The 15,184-nt window shown below is 41.0% G+C and overlaps 1 protein-coding gene across 2 annotated transcripts in view; it reads left to right on the plus strand.

Annotated features, from left to right (window-relative positions):
- The window catches only part of LOC132381301 (synaptotagmin-B), a 113,936-nt gene that overhangs the window by 10,030 nt on the left and 88,722 nt on the right, over nt 1-15,184 (plus strand). Inside the window, exons 3-4 of one of the 2 annotated variants that reach the window (XM_059950680.1) lie at nt 4,840-4,865; nt 8,186-8,305. In XM_059950680.1, coding sequence (XP_059806663.1) covers nt 4,840-4,865; nt 8,186-8,305 — 146 coding nt within the window. Of the gene's footprint in view, nt 1-4,839; nt 4,866-8,176; nt 8,306-15,184 lie in introns of both variants that reach the window. The other variant, XM_059950681.1, reaches the window with a different exon arrangement.

A 15,184-nucleotide genomic window follows, 5' to 3' on the forward strand; every position in this document is an offset into this window, starting at 1 on the left:
TTTAGACACCTCAATAGAGGTAATGTTTGTGCTTTCAACAACATGCAGAGAAAAGCAGCAAAAGATCCCATATAATGAATCTGATTGAATCTTTTGGGATGCCGTGTAGTGCAGTGGTTAGCGCAACACTCTTACAGCTTGGCGCATCAGAGTTTGGAGTTCAATTGCCATGCCGTCTGTAAGGAGTCTGTATGTTCCGCTCGTGACTGCATGAGGTTTCTCTGAGTGTTCTGGTTTCCTCCCTCAGTCCCACCTACCAGTTGGTAGGTTAATCGGTCATTGTAAATTGCTCTGTGAGTAAGCTAGGGTTAAATAGGTGGTTTGGTGGATGGCACAGCACATTGGACTGGAAAGCCCTGTTCCGCATGCTATCTCTAAATAAAATAAAGTATCAGAATGTTTAGATGAGAGCTGTGTCATTGATACAACCTGCATGGATTTCAGTAGGGCCTTCAACAAATTCCACACATGACAAATGAGCCCAGAAGGTTGGTGCCTGAGGGATCCAAGGAAAGTTGTCAATTGGATCTAAAATTGGCTTAGTGAAAGTTGGCAGATAGTGATGGGGTTTGTGTGTCATCCACTTTGTATCTGTTTTAGTGAAGAATATCTACCACAACAACTATGGAAATGGTGAATCACTGCAATCTCATTTGTAGACTCTGGGATATTTTCCATGCAGATCTATTAGTCAATCATCAACTCTCAGTCTGTTACATCTCAACAAAATTCCTATCATATATCATATTTGGAACACACATCCTAAAATGCAAAAGTGAAATCACAGTTATTTTATTTAAAGGTTTCTGGTAAATCAAAATTTACAAATCACTGAACTACTAAATCATTTACTGTTATCATTCCCTATAAATACTGTCTGCTTCATTCTCCACTGGTGACTTTTCTGGATTCACATCAATATCTTTATCAATGTCTTCCCTAAAATCCATTTCAGATTGCAAAGCTTTAAAGTGCAATTGGAGAAATTGGTTTGAGTTGGCAATGCAGTGTTTTACGTCAAACATTGACTTTGATTCACATGATATGTAAAGGAGGCGGTTTATATGAAGTTCTAATTGACATTTAGATCCAAGACTGCCCAGTGTAATAATGGTCATGAGCAGGACAAATGGTGTCTTCTGCCCAGATACTCTTTTCCTAATTTTGCTGCTTTTTCATGACAGACTTCTGCTATTTCATTAAACAACCAGAATTTGGGATTTTCAGTAATATGAGCAAGAGATTCTGAACACTTTTATGAAACATAGTGTTACATAGGTCTGCTTCTTGACAACATAGCCTGTATTCCCTTCAAAAGATAAAAACAATCCTTCAATCAAGTGTGAAATAAAGTGCAGAAATGACTTGATAGTTTAACATAAGGGAGCAACAAGTCTATTATTCAGTATATGCTGATGAATCATAATTTAAGGCACTGTGTTGCTCTTGAGCAATACACACAAAATGCTGGAGGAACTGAACAAGTCATAGTTGTTCCTCCAAGATTTTGAGTGTGTTACTCAAAATTTCCAGCATTTGCAGAATCTCTTGTGTTTATAGTTGCCCTTATCATTCTTGCTCTCCAGAGAGAGTAATCATTTCAAGTGACTGCACCTGATTGCTTTTGTTAGTGTTGGTGTGCAGGCAGCAATAGACACAACAGTGCTGTCACTGAATGGCACATTCACATGAGGTTCAGGCTTTATTTAGATTTTTGATAATCATACACCTACAAAGAATCTCTATCAGAGGAAAACTGGCAGAAAAACAATTTTTAAAATAAGCTGAAGTCAATCATGAATGATACTATTACTTTTTGTGACTTGAATAATAGCCTATCGTTCTATTTGCGATGGCAGATATTGCACGGTATACATTAAGCAAACAAAATTTCTCAGTACCATCTGTAATTTTTCCAGAGCCAATCTGTGTGTGTCATATCTCTCTGTGGTGTTTTGTGATGGTTCACTTCTTGTTTGTCTTCTCGATTTTTTTTCTGCGCTCTACCTGATCTATATTGTCTGAACATGTTTTCTGACTATCCTGGATTTCAACTGGATGGTAGGTTCTTCCAAGTATTTGTATTCTATTGGCTGTACAATTTAATCTTGTGCTGATTAGAATGTTTATATTTTCTTAACAAGGAAATACTTTGAGTATCGGTGGAGATTTGGTAGTAGGGATTAGGGATTGCTAAGGGAGCAATGATTGTCTGTTGTGCAGTAAAGATATTTGATGGACAACAGAAAGTTATGTTCCCTGCATGTTTAATGGAAAAGTTGGCTTCTTAGTGGAAAATATAAGAGTGGATTTTTGCTGATAACCAAACTATAGAAGTTCAATTACAAAAAAAAAACTGAAATCTGTTTTAAAATATTTCATTGCTGAAGACCGTTCCTTTGGCGTTTCTCAAGTAATTCTTTTTGAACTTATGTAAGAGTAGAGTTTGTGGTGATATTCCTCTAGAAGTAAAAGCCTGCTGTGCGAGGACAGAGCTGTGGGGAAAAGTCATTGCGGCTTAAAGCCTACACACAATATTCTTTCTCTTCTTTGTAATGAACCCCTTCTCTCACAATGTGAAACATGAGTCAAATTCAGAATATCATTTTACACCTATGAGACAGCACTGCCTGAGCAACTCACAATAACATCAGCAGGAGTTATGCAAGAGAAGAATTTCCAATAAATGCTTAAAGGCATAAAACCAGACTTCACAGTGGATATTCAGTGGTCAAAGGGAGAGGCCCTACTCTGAAACTGATGAAGGCACATCAAATATGCGCATCATAATTGAAGAGGTCTTAGCATCCTGCAGGGATTACCATTCCTAGGAGTAAGGATAAATAAAAGGAGTTGGGCTACAGGTTTCTAGATTTGAAGCGTCAGTTGGGCATTGGTTTCTATCTGCCAGGTCCCATCAAATGCAATGCAGCTAACTTTATTCATAATCCTGTAAAGGAGGTGTGTAAAAGCCAAAGAACAACTTTCAGGAATGGAAATGAAGGGTTGACTACTGGAAACCATTATCACCTGGATCCTTGTCTGAATTCCAGATCCAGTGCATCTCCACCACTGATGTTAACATAGGAATAACCAGAAAGCAGCATAATCTCAAGCTCAATAGCTACACAATCTATTGGAATAGGATGTTTCAGACTAATATAATGCTGCACAAATAAGTCATTTGACAAAAGAATTTGGAACAGCTAAGCAACAGCCTTTCAAAACCCCGTATAAGTAACATATTGTTTCTACAACTGAATATTGCCAGGATGGCAAAATTTATTACCTATCCTATCCCTTGAAAAGATGGTGGTGAGCTGCCTTGGATTCACTGAGTACCTTTACAGTGACAGAATCATTTATAAAACTGATTTATTTTGACTGGGTATTAATTGTTCATTACCAATTAATTCAAGATTTTTTTAATTGCATAGTTATTACTTGCAGTAATTATGTGCAAATCACCAGCTAACATTCCACAAAGGAATTTTGGTTAACAATTATGAGGAATTTACTTCCAATAGGTACTTTCATAAACACACAAATATATCACCTCAGCACAGAACAAAACACCTGTTGTTCTATCATTACTGCTAAATATTTGTCACCACAGACTAGAATGCAACTGCTTGAGATTTAATGATATCGAAACTTATCTGGACAAAACATCTCAAAAGTGTCCTCACTCAGTAATTGCTTTTGAAAAAAATGGTTTTCATTAACAGGCAATGACAAGAGGTCGTTCAGTACTTCAGGTCGCTCAAGTGGATGAATGGCTGAATAACTGGGATGGTTTTATCACATAATCATTTTTCGGGGCCAGTGTGTGGTTGACAAGGTCAGCAGTTATCACCCGGTTGCCCTTGAGAAGGTGGCGGTGAGCAGCTTTCAGAGCTGCTGCCTTATGAATCCGCAAGCAGAGCCTCAGTCGTGACCTCAGCTGCTGCCTGTGCAGGGTTTATGCATCTCTTCTCTGTTTAGGTTTCCTCCAGATGCCCCCGTTTTCTCCCAAATCGCAAAGATGTGCAGACACATTAATTCACAGCTTTAAATTACACTTTTAGTAGGGTTATGGCAATAAAAGTAGGATCAAAAGAGCTTTGCTGTACATGCTTGAGAGAATAAGCTGCAGTACTACAGATAACCTTGGAAATGTCAGGCCGTCAGATGGTCTTCCACATCTGACCAAGTTTCAGCTTTGACTTTTGTACTCATGTTTTGATTCCACCATCATCAGCACAGAGTCTCTCCTTATTTATGCTCCATTTGGATGTGAAAGAACTGCACAGGTTTGATTTGGACCGCTGCTGATGTATTCATCAACTCTGCCTCAATTATGCTGCGACTTATTTATTTAACATTCATGCAGCTCTGGCTTGTCATTTCACCAGTCTGGCATTTAACTTCTTGGCACGTCCATGCTCCACCTAAAAATCTCTCCTTCAGTTACCTTGCTTGATGATAATAGAAGACCAAAGGCTATTCTAAACTACAGCATTACAGCCATCATAAGGGCTAGTTTCAAGCAATTGGTTCTCTTCGGGGTTTTTTAATCAAATTTAATATTGCACAAAAAATATTGGTTCTCCTCAATGTGATGACAAAATTTGACAAAGACTAGGCCATGAGAACTTTTCAGTTCTCCCATGATCCATAACAAACCCTATCAGGCAAGATGTGGCATATTTTGCTGTTGGTGGTGCTATCTACCTACTCTGCGTCTTTGTGGCTATCCCTGGAGGTCGAGGACGATGGTCTTTATTCCGTTGATCTATTCATGGTCTCTCGAGTGGCTTATGAGTCTAATCTTGGCTTTGAAAGTTCTACTGCATTCAGGACAGGTAGTTCCAGATCGGGCTTTGGTTGCTGCTGCCTCTCTTTCCATTTTCTTCTCTTTTCTTCTAATTCTGCACATCTGTTGGCTTCGAAAGTTGCTGTTCCTTCTCAGAGGATGGTTTGCCAGAGTTTCCTTTCCTTGGCATTGGTTTCCCAATTGCTAGTGTCTATGTTACATTTCCTCATGTTGGGTTTTAAGACATCTTTGAATCTCTTCTGTTGTCCGCAGTCTTTAAGCTGGGAGTAGAATATTTGTTTCGGCAGATGTTTTTCTTTCATCCGAACAACTCCATCTTAATTGGTTCTTGATGATGAATGTTTCAATGCTCATTGTTTTTGCTTCATTTAACACACTGATGTTGGTTCTGCTATCTTCCCAGCTGATACTTAAGATGTTTCGAAGACAGCGTTGATGGAGCTTTTCAAGTGCCTTCAGATGTTGTCGGTATGTTATCCAGGTTTCTGATGCATACAGGAGCGTTGGGATCACCACTGTTTTGTATGCTAACATTTTGGTGTCTGTTCGGATGTCACGATCATGAAAGACTCTTGTTTGGAGATGTCCAAAAGCTGTTCCAGTGCATACCTACTGTTAAAGTCTTTCACCAAAGTACATTTTATGCTCTTGTTCCTCTCAGCATTACTTCCAAGTGTTTTTCCGCACTGAGGAAGGTTGATACAGTAACTGAGAAAGGGCAATAGACAATGATCAACAGGAGGTTTCTTTGACAAGTCTGACTCCTGCCATGAAAGCTCACAGGATCCCAGTTCTGTATTGACAGCTGCCTGGACTTTCCATGACTGAGGTGGTGCAAACAAGGGACAATCCAGATAATGGGTGATCCATTATCCTTGTTATAGTTTTTTTGCAAGAGTTTGGTACAGCTGAGTGGGTTGCTAAGTTCAGGAGGCAGTGGAGCCAATTAGGTTGATATGGGCTTGTGGTCACATACAGGCCAGAGCCCAGAGGATTGTAGGCTTCTCCAAAAGATACTTATGGACCAAATGGCTTGGTATGACAAGCAGTCATTTTGTGGTCATTCTTGCTTTTAAATTTCATGTTGTGCTTAATTTATGAAGTTTAAATGCCCCAAATTCTATGAAGGGATTTGAATTTATGCCACTAGATCATTAGTCCAAATACAGTACTGTGCAGAAGTCTTAGGCGCAGATATATAGACGTAGTGCTGAAGAGTTCCGCACAGTACTGTATTTATCAACGTGGAGTGCAGAACAAGTTTGTACACCTGGTGGGAACAAAAGATGATGGGAATTCTGAGGATGGAGCTTCATGGGAGGAGTGTGGGACAGTTGGCAGTGAGGGAGTGCCACGGGTGGAGGGTGACATGGGTGCAGACACACCCAACCCTGAGACACCAAGCAAATCATTTGATTCCAAACAATTGGTTTATTGATCATTGCAAAATGTCTGCTCTCTTCTCTCTCCCCTTTCCCTTCTCCTTTTTCCAATTATGATTCCCCTTTCCCTGCCCCCTTCCCTCTCGATGCACAATAGGAGACCCATATCAGAATCAGGTTTGTCATTCACGTATGTCATGAAACTTGTTGCTTTTTTTGCGTCAACAGTACAGTGCCACACATAAAATCACTACAATACTGTGCAAGTGTCTTAGCCATCCTAGCTACATACGCCTAAAACTTCTGCACAGTACTGTCGTCATCGTAGGTCGCATCAGTAATTTCCATTTGCCAGACGATTTCCCTCCACGCCACTCTGACATATTGGGAAATCATGTACTTGACAGGTTACAGCAGTGGTTTGCCTTTGCCTTCTGCCGGGCGAGTTTAAAGAGATCCCCACCTCTTGCGGTGGATGACCAGGACGTCCACGTGTCTTGTCGTTCTCTTAGCGCTCCACCAACACCTGCTGGCCTGCTTTCTGACTGTTGGACCTTTAATTCGTCTCCTCCGCTCAGTCTACCAGGGCCAGACTTCACACGCTGGCACAGACAAATCCCCTACTTCACCGAGGGTTGAAGACCCGTTGGCTACCCTCAGCTGGTTTGGCCCGTCTGCCGAGACGGTTTAGCGGGGTATGGCCGTTTCACGTGTTGCAGCTACTTGGAGCCACAAGTGAGAGTTGAGCACCAGGTGGGGACCAAAGGAGGTCGAGCTGCCCTGAAAAGGGCATGGCAGACCCCCCCCATTAGAGGTGCTACCCCTTCTCTAGACACCATATACACCCCCACAGTACTGTACATAAGCAAAAAACTCCCCAAGAGACATATACAACATTTAAAATACTTGAACAGGAACATGGATGGGGGATATAGAGGGATATGGGCACAGGAACAGGTGCAAGGGTTTTGCATAGATAAACATTTTGGTCGCCATGGACAAATTGAGTTACAGGGCCTGTTTCGATGCTATGTAACTCTATGAATCTATAATCTTTTTCATGGTGGAACCTTTTGGTTTGAGATATAGTTTGGTCAAAGGAACACAGCAACCAACTAATTCCTCAAATGTAAAAACTCAATGATATTAAATCATGGATTTACGAAAGTATAATTCGTAATTGGTAAACATCTGAAAGACAGTTTTGATCAATGATAGACAAAAGCAATTAATCCCTCTTAAACCTTCATGCACAGATTGTCACATGGAAACCATGGAACCACAGAGGCAACTTTGAACTAAAAAGCTTATGCACATTGCCATTAATGTATTGTAGTCTTAAGATTTTTAATGGTTATGTCAAGGCATGTTGTGTGGCGATTTAAATATGAATGTGGTTTGTAGACCTGAAGCTAAAGTAATGGAGGAAAATATAATCAAAACTCTTTTAATGACTCTTGTATTGCCTGCTCTCTTTGAAGCACATTATCATCTGCACGCCTGATTATTAATATTCAGTCACATTAGCTTTCCTCAGATCTGCTCCGCAAAATCACTCAACCATTTAAATAGTAGATTGCCTTTTGTGGTCCATGTTTCTAGTTCAAATGTTTCAAAAATCAATAGCAGTCTCAAGATAATGTCATAGAAATTTTTCTGAATGCTGTCAAAATTCCACATAGTTCTTCTGTATTCAGCTCATAACTAAAGTGGCAGTCTTAATTGATCCATCAGCCAGTAAGAAAAAAATTCTGCCAGTTGATTAAGGCTAAAGCACTTTGTATTTGTACAAAGCGATTATTGGTCTTGAAATCACTTGTCCAAAAGCTAGCAAAAGGCATATTCTACTTAATCTACTGCCTTCCATTTGAGTGTTAAAGAATTAATTTACTTATATTGGCATTTCTACTGCCCAAATATTGCAAAGCATTACATACCTCTTAAAGAAGCTCACTCAAGCTTTGCTTCCTCCTTGCAGGTTAAACAGGATGATGATGATGCAGAAACTGGTTTAACTGAAGGTGAAGATAAGGAAGAGGAACCAAAGGAGGAAGAGAAACTAGGAAAACTGCAATTTTCATTGGATTATGACTTCCAGAGTAATCAGGTAGGATGTTAGTGTTCACATTTCACTGGAATCCCAGAGCCTTTTCAAATGTTGTCGAAATTCATGGAAATCAGTTCGTCTTTGAGTCATTAAAATTTCAAGTGAATTAGTTGAGGATGTTATTTTATCCAAAAAGCATAAGAAATGAATAGTTTGGTGCTCACAACTCAGAAGTTTATTTTTTGCCTAAGCAGAACACAGTGACCCAGAAAAGGTGTTTGAGATTTATGCCTTTCTTCTGGGAGATGTGTTCTTTGTGTTGGTACTATCATAATGGATGTAATTTTGATCTTTTCTGGCAAGATAGTTTATTGCACAGTTCTTGATTTCCTTCTGCAGTGAACTATAAATCATGTTTGTTTCTAATATTATCTTTGAATCTCAGTTCTTTTTTCCATTTGCATTATCCACCCCTAACCCCCAGCAGTAAAGCTGATAATGGCTATTCTTTTCCTAGGGATCTATCAGCAATTGTCACAATCTAACAATTGAAGGCTGAAATATGGCTTGTATGATTTCAACCTGTTCTTCGCTTTCTATATGAATCAGACCCCAAACACCCCCTTAAACAGTGCTTCAATTGGTTGACAGCCAAACTCAACCGTACTTCAAATCTCTTTACTTGTTCGTGCTCCATATGCTTTGATGCCCTTACCCAGTAATAAATATCAATCTTCGTTGAGCAAAATACAATTGACCTAAAATTTACAGACCTTTGGGGGAGAATGCTACAGCATTCCACAACTTTTAGTGTGTTTCTTTATTCGAAGAGGCGTGAAAATGAAACTCTTTACTGCATGGAATAGTTTGAGGAAAGTATGTAGAGGCTTTTGAGGGATACCTAAGTAAATACATAGGGACAAAGGAAGAGAAAGATAATGTATATATTATGCAACAGAGTGAGGGGCATGATGATAATGGTATCCATCTGTCTTGAAGGACAATAGAAATATTTATGTGGCTTCTCCAGGTCACAAGCCTGGGCGGAAGTTATGGAGATCTCGAAATGCCCAGTCATCAAGATTTCCCTCTCAGCCTCACCGGAGTAGTGATGCACCATCAATAACTCACACTGAGACGTAAGACGAGATATCGGCTTTTATTGACTGGAAGAAGGAACCAGGAGTGAGTGTCTATCATACTATGTCCTGGAGACTGAGGCCGAGCGTCAGGCCTCAGATCACCTTTATACAGGGGCCTGTGGGAGGAGCCACAGGAGCAGTTAGCAGGGGCGTGTCCAGACAGGCACATAGTTCACCACATTCACCCCCCCTTTGTTTGAAAGAGTCCCCATGTGGCGAAGTTTCTTACAAGTCAAGTCTATCAGGTGGTCGAATCTGTCGCTGCGATCTACGTAGCACCGGCTGTGATCGCATAGATGCCGGCAACATTGGTGATTGCACAGGGGACGGAGGTTGCACTTGTTCCTGCCCACTAGGAGCCGGTGATCCCTCACGCATGTGTGAGGCGCCTGGTATAAATGCGTATGAAATTCCCGGTATACAAGTGTCGTGAGGAGTCTGTGTAGGGCCTGGTGAGCACGGTGTCACCTCTGGTGCAGGGTTCATAGTTACCGGAGAGCCTTCAGGGTAGTGGTCTGCTGCACCTGCGGGTGCCAGGTCGCGGATGGAGACCATGTCCTCCCGCCCATCAGGTAAGACCACGTAAGCATACTGGGGGTTCGCATGTAGAAGGTGAACCCTCTCGACCAGCGGGGAGTATTTATTGCTCCTCACATGTTTCCGGAGCAGCACTGGCCCCGGGGACGTCAGCCAAACTGGTAGGGTGGTCCCAGTGACAGACTTCCTGGGAAAAGAGAATAGGCGTTCATGAGGGCTGGCATTGGTGGACGTACATAACAGAGAGCGGATAGAGTGCAGTGCCTCAGGGAGGACCACCTGCCATCGAGAGACCGGCAACCCTTTTGACTTAAGGGCTAAAAGTGTGGCCTTCCACACTGTGGCATTCTCCCGCTCCACCTGGCCATTAGCCCGGGGACGTCACCACAAGTAGTCCAAAGGAAAGCTTATGAAGCAATACGTTTGGCACCAGCTTGGCTGCAGGAGCCAGGATGTTCAGTGACGTCCAGTCGCCTTAGGGCCTCCACTCCAGATTTTCTGTCAGGGTTTACTCCCGTAGCCTTCGTATCTCTCAAGGCTGCCCACAAAGCAGTGGATCTATTTACTCATAGCTGGGGATCTGGTTCATGAGCACCAAGGCGTGTCCACACACTGGTGGGCCTGTGGCCTACATGTGCATGGGCCAGACCTCCTCCCCGTCCTCTGCAGTTCAGTCTGAGTCTGAAGGTGTTCAGTTTCTGTGTGTCGTCAGTGAGGAGACACTACATGAGTCTTGCTGTTGGAGAGGCTGTGTACTGGCAGGGAGAGACACATTCATCTAGCTAGCAGTGTGGAAGCTGAAAGTGAGAGTGACAGGGACTACCCACTACACCACCACACCAGACGTGTCACAACAACTGGATGACACAATCATTCGAAGGGTATTGAGCATTACCAGGAACATAATGGTGCAAATAAAATATGTAGTCCCAGTTCTACCTGTTGATTGGGTTCTAGTTTTCTACTTTCCTTCACTGAAGAATATTGTTTCTTCCTGCTGCAATTAAACAAAGTACACATCTTGATTATCCCAATGCTTAATCTTCTAAACCCAAGGTAATATAACCAACTCATCTTAATGAAAATTACAAGTTATCCCTTAAATCAGAAGTATAATTCTACTGAAACCACATTATACTGTGTCCAAAACCAAAGTTCAAAAACAAAAATTCATTATCAAAGTACTGTACATATATATTACCATATACAACTCTGAGAACCTGTGGGCATATGCAATAAATCCATAATAGAATAATAACCGTAACAGAACCAATAAAAGACCACACCAATGTGGACGTTTTTCATTGTGCAAAAGACAACAAACTATGCAAATATAAAAAGAAAGAAATAATAATAATAAATATCAAGAACATGAGATGAAAAGCCCTTGAAGGTAAGTCCACAGATTGTGGGAAGATTTCAATGCAGGGCAAGTCAAGTTCAGTGAAGTTATCCACCTTTGGTTCAAAACCCTGATGGCTGAGGGGTAATAACTGTTCTTGAACCTGGTGGTGTAAACCCTAAGGCTCCTGTACCTTCTTCCTGATGGCAACAGCAAGAAGAAAGCGTGGCCTGGGGGTGGGGTTCCTGCATTTCATGTATTTCCAATGTATCCTTCCTGAGACTTGTTGCCCAAATCTGAAAGCAATATTTAGCAAGTGATCTGTCTAAGTGGTAAAACATGTCCAACTTTATTTCCTTACATTGAACCATGTCTTTCAGAGTTTATATTCCTTTGGAACTTAGTGCTTTGATCTGTAAATCTTAATCTGCCTCCAGACTTGATACCAACTGAAAAGTTAGGTATACAACTTGCTCTTCCTTCCTGTTGGAAGGCTGAGCTGTTAATTCTAGTTGTGAGAGTACCAATGCTCTCCAATCAGAAAGAGTACTTTTTACCCTCTGCTCTCCAAAATACCACTGGCTATGCCACAGGGTTACTACCAATTCTGTGCTTTTCATTCTAGTACTACCATCCACTACAGAACATATCATGGGAGTCCATATGGGTGGCAAGCAGGTGTAGGCTTAGCTCATTATTTTACAAAGCCAGCTAGCAATAAATGATTGGTGTTCAGTTCCCGTTGCTGCCCATAGGCAGTTTGCGTGTTTTCCTTGTGACAGGATGGGTCCCCTCAGGGTGTCCCATTTACTTCACACATTCCAAACATACCCTGCAGGGTCAGTGACTCATGGGAACGCTATGTTGGTGACAGAAGCGTGACCACACTTGCAGACGGCCCCAGCACAACGCATGCTGATCTGATTTGATGCAAAAGGCACATTTCACTGTGTTTCAACGTTTGCTATACATGTGACAAGGAAAGCTAATCTTTATACAAATATTGGCAGGCACTTCCCTATATGCCATACCAATGATCACCTCAAAATAACTTCACACAAGCTAGTCTTCACAAATTCTTATCTGCTTCCCTAGAATTGGATTGGAGTGGGATGGTGAGCATATTTTCTTGTTTCCCTAATGGCAAACTAATAGTAACATTAAGTAATCTAAGGTACAGAAAAGACGCACAAGAATCTTGCCAGGATTAGAGAGTTTAAGCTACAAAGAGAGACTGGATAGATTAAGCCTGTTAACCCGGAACAAGGGAGGTCTAGTAGAAGTGTATTAAATTAAATGGGGCCTAGATAGATTGCATGGTCACTACCTTTTTCCCAAGGTAGGAGAGTCTAAAACTAGAGAATATCAGGGGATTAAAGTGGCAAGGTTTTCACACAAAAGAACAATGGGCTGCCAGAGGAAGACAGTACTATTACAATGCTTAAAAGGCAGGTACATGACTTAGAAAGGTTTAGAGTGATATGGGCCAAATGCAGGCAGGTAGGAATACCTCAGGCATCTTGTTTGCCTTGGCTGAGTGGGTCAGAGGACCTATTTCCATGCCTCGTAACTTTTGACTCTAAATTAACATGCTATGAAAGTCCTATGGCAGCTTTAACCTCCATCTTATTTTTGGCTTTAATTTAAATATTAAAATTTCAATTTGATAAGCTGATATCAGAGTGCCTTCATTGACTTCAAGGAAGCGCAGTTGAACACACTTAGTACATGATGCATCTCGAGCATCCAGCAAAGGACAATTTGCACCCCATAATCATCAATGGCATAACCTCATCTGATGCACCATCAATAACTCTGAGACGTGGGTTAAGGTAGGCTTTTATTGGCTGGAAGAAGTGACCATCATACAACATCCTGGAGACTGAGGAAGGGTCTGTGGCTCCAATCGTCTTTATACCGGGGGTCTGTGGGAGGAGTCACAGGAGCAGTCAGCGGGGGGGGGGGGGCATGTCCAGACAGGTATATGTAGTTCACCACATCATCATAGTGGCCATTGGAATTAAGTTCAATCAAGTCTCTTATAAGGCACTTTACTGTGATGACTCTCAATAAAGCCTTAAGATGGTGTTTCACAGTATACTTCTGAACTGGACCTAACCTGATCCTAACTAAAATCAAACTAAAGTAAAAAGGACAGAATCCTCTGGATAGTGTTAGAAGGGCAATTGCTGTTAGTTACTGGATGTAAAGATGTAGATGATATTTCAATAACTAAATGCTTTAAATATTTAGCTCTATGCCAAATAATTTTAGTTCTAACATACAATATAATAATACATTTTGTTATGCTACACTAATAAGTGGCAAGCATTTAGTCCTAAATAGTACAGTCAATCAGATTATTGATGGTATAATAAAAACACATGATTCCATTCTTTTATTCCAAATTTCTGTTTTCTCTGAAATGTGTAGGTCCCTATTGCAGTCAGGACAATGTGACTGGATTGATTTTTATTACTTTGGTTAAATGAAATTCTTTCTAAGATCAAGATTCTGTTAGCTTATTTAACCACACAGACTATCACAGCTGTGTCCACCTCGTCATTTGAGGAGGCTGGTTGTTGGAGTTTAACCTTCTTCACCCCGTAGAACAAGGTGATAATGGAATTGAAATGAAGCTGCCTCCTTGTTCTAATCCTATTTCCACTTTTTCTTGGGGGTTTCCAATGAACAACCAAAGTAACCAATCAAATGAGGGGAAAAATGACGTTAATCCCTGTAAATCGGGCTCCCATAAGGCACTTTGGAACCAGGTCACACTTTAGAAGCCTAGAATAGGGAGCATTCATTGTGGATTTTCTACTCTGTCAAGCCTTATTGGACACAAAAGGGCCAAAATTAAAATATGGAAATCATGAAAAAGGATCTAGTGCATTTCCAACATATATGACGAATAAACTGATTTTGGGCTTCCTGCTAGGTACAGGTATAGATAATAACCAATGTTTCAATGAGAAACTCCAATATCTCCTTCAAAGATGGCAGAGATTGTCATCAATACATTGGTTATAATCGATACCTGTACCCAGCTGGAAACCGGAGAAGTGGTCATATGGAAATCATGTTTGTAAAAGCTGGAGAAGCAGCCCTTCCATGGTCTCCAAAATTAAAACCAAGTTTACTGCCCCTCCGGACCATTATTTGCCATATCAACCAAATCTCCTACACTATGTCAGCCTACTTTTACTGCTTAATATTAACATCTAGAATTGCATATACTGCTCAATATTAAACTAGGTCTGAACCATTAAGCAACAATGGACAAGCTCACAGTACTGACAGTTTGATGCAATGATAACCTGCTCTTCAATGGGTTGGAGAAATAGGAGAGAAGCCAGTTTGCTCCTCCAATCAACCTCACAATGAAAACTTCCCTCCTGATGTTCACTGACAAGGATTGCCCAGGAGGGGTCAGAAACCAGAACTGGTCTTCCTTCCATTACAATAGATGCTATGGCCAAGTCACCTGAACCTTTTGCCTGACTGTGCTCATCTGCTCCGTGTGGCTCAGTCTTGTACCAGAGAATAATTTTGTGTCCACTGAAACCTCCTGCAGAAGCAATAAGATGCCTAGTTTATTGAAGGAAAATCAAAACTGCGCAAAAAATTACATTGCATCAATTCTGCCCGTTTCAGTGTTGCATTTAGCACTGGAATTGCTGTGCTCTTCCAAGCTATGAAATTAAGAATGTTCAGTGCACAGCATGATCTCTGCAAAAAGGTTCATTTAAAAATAATCAGCTTTCTCTTGATATTGTACAACGTGTGAACTCAATATTATAAGCACATAACACCAGAAAATCTTACTCAAAGACAAATTAAGAAGCAGCTCTTTACTTCATGTTTTCTGAAAATACTTGAAGACTTACCACAGCTCTTTGGCATACTTGGCAGATT

The sequence above is a fragment of the Hypanus sabinus genome, chromosome 25, assembly GCF_030144855.1.
Source record: "Hypanus sabinus isolate sHypSab1 chromosome 25, sHypSab1.hap1, whole genome shotgun sequence".
Lineage (NCBI taxonomy): Eukaryota > Metazoa > Chordata > Chondrichthyes > Myliobatiformes > Dasyatidae > Hypanus > Hypanus sabinus.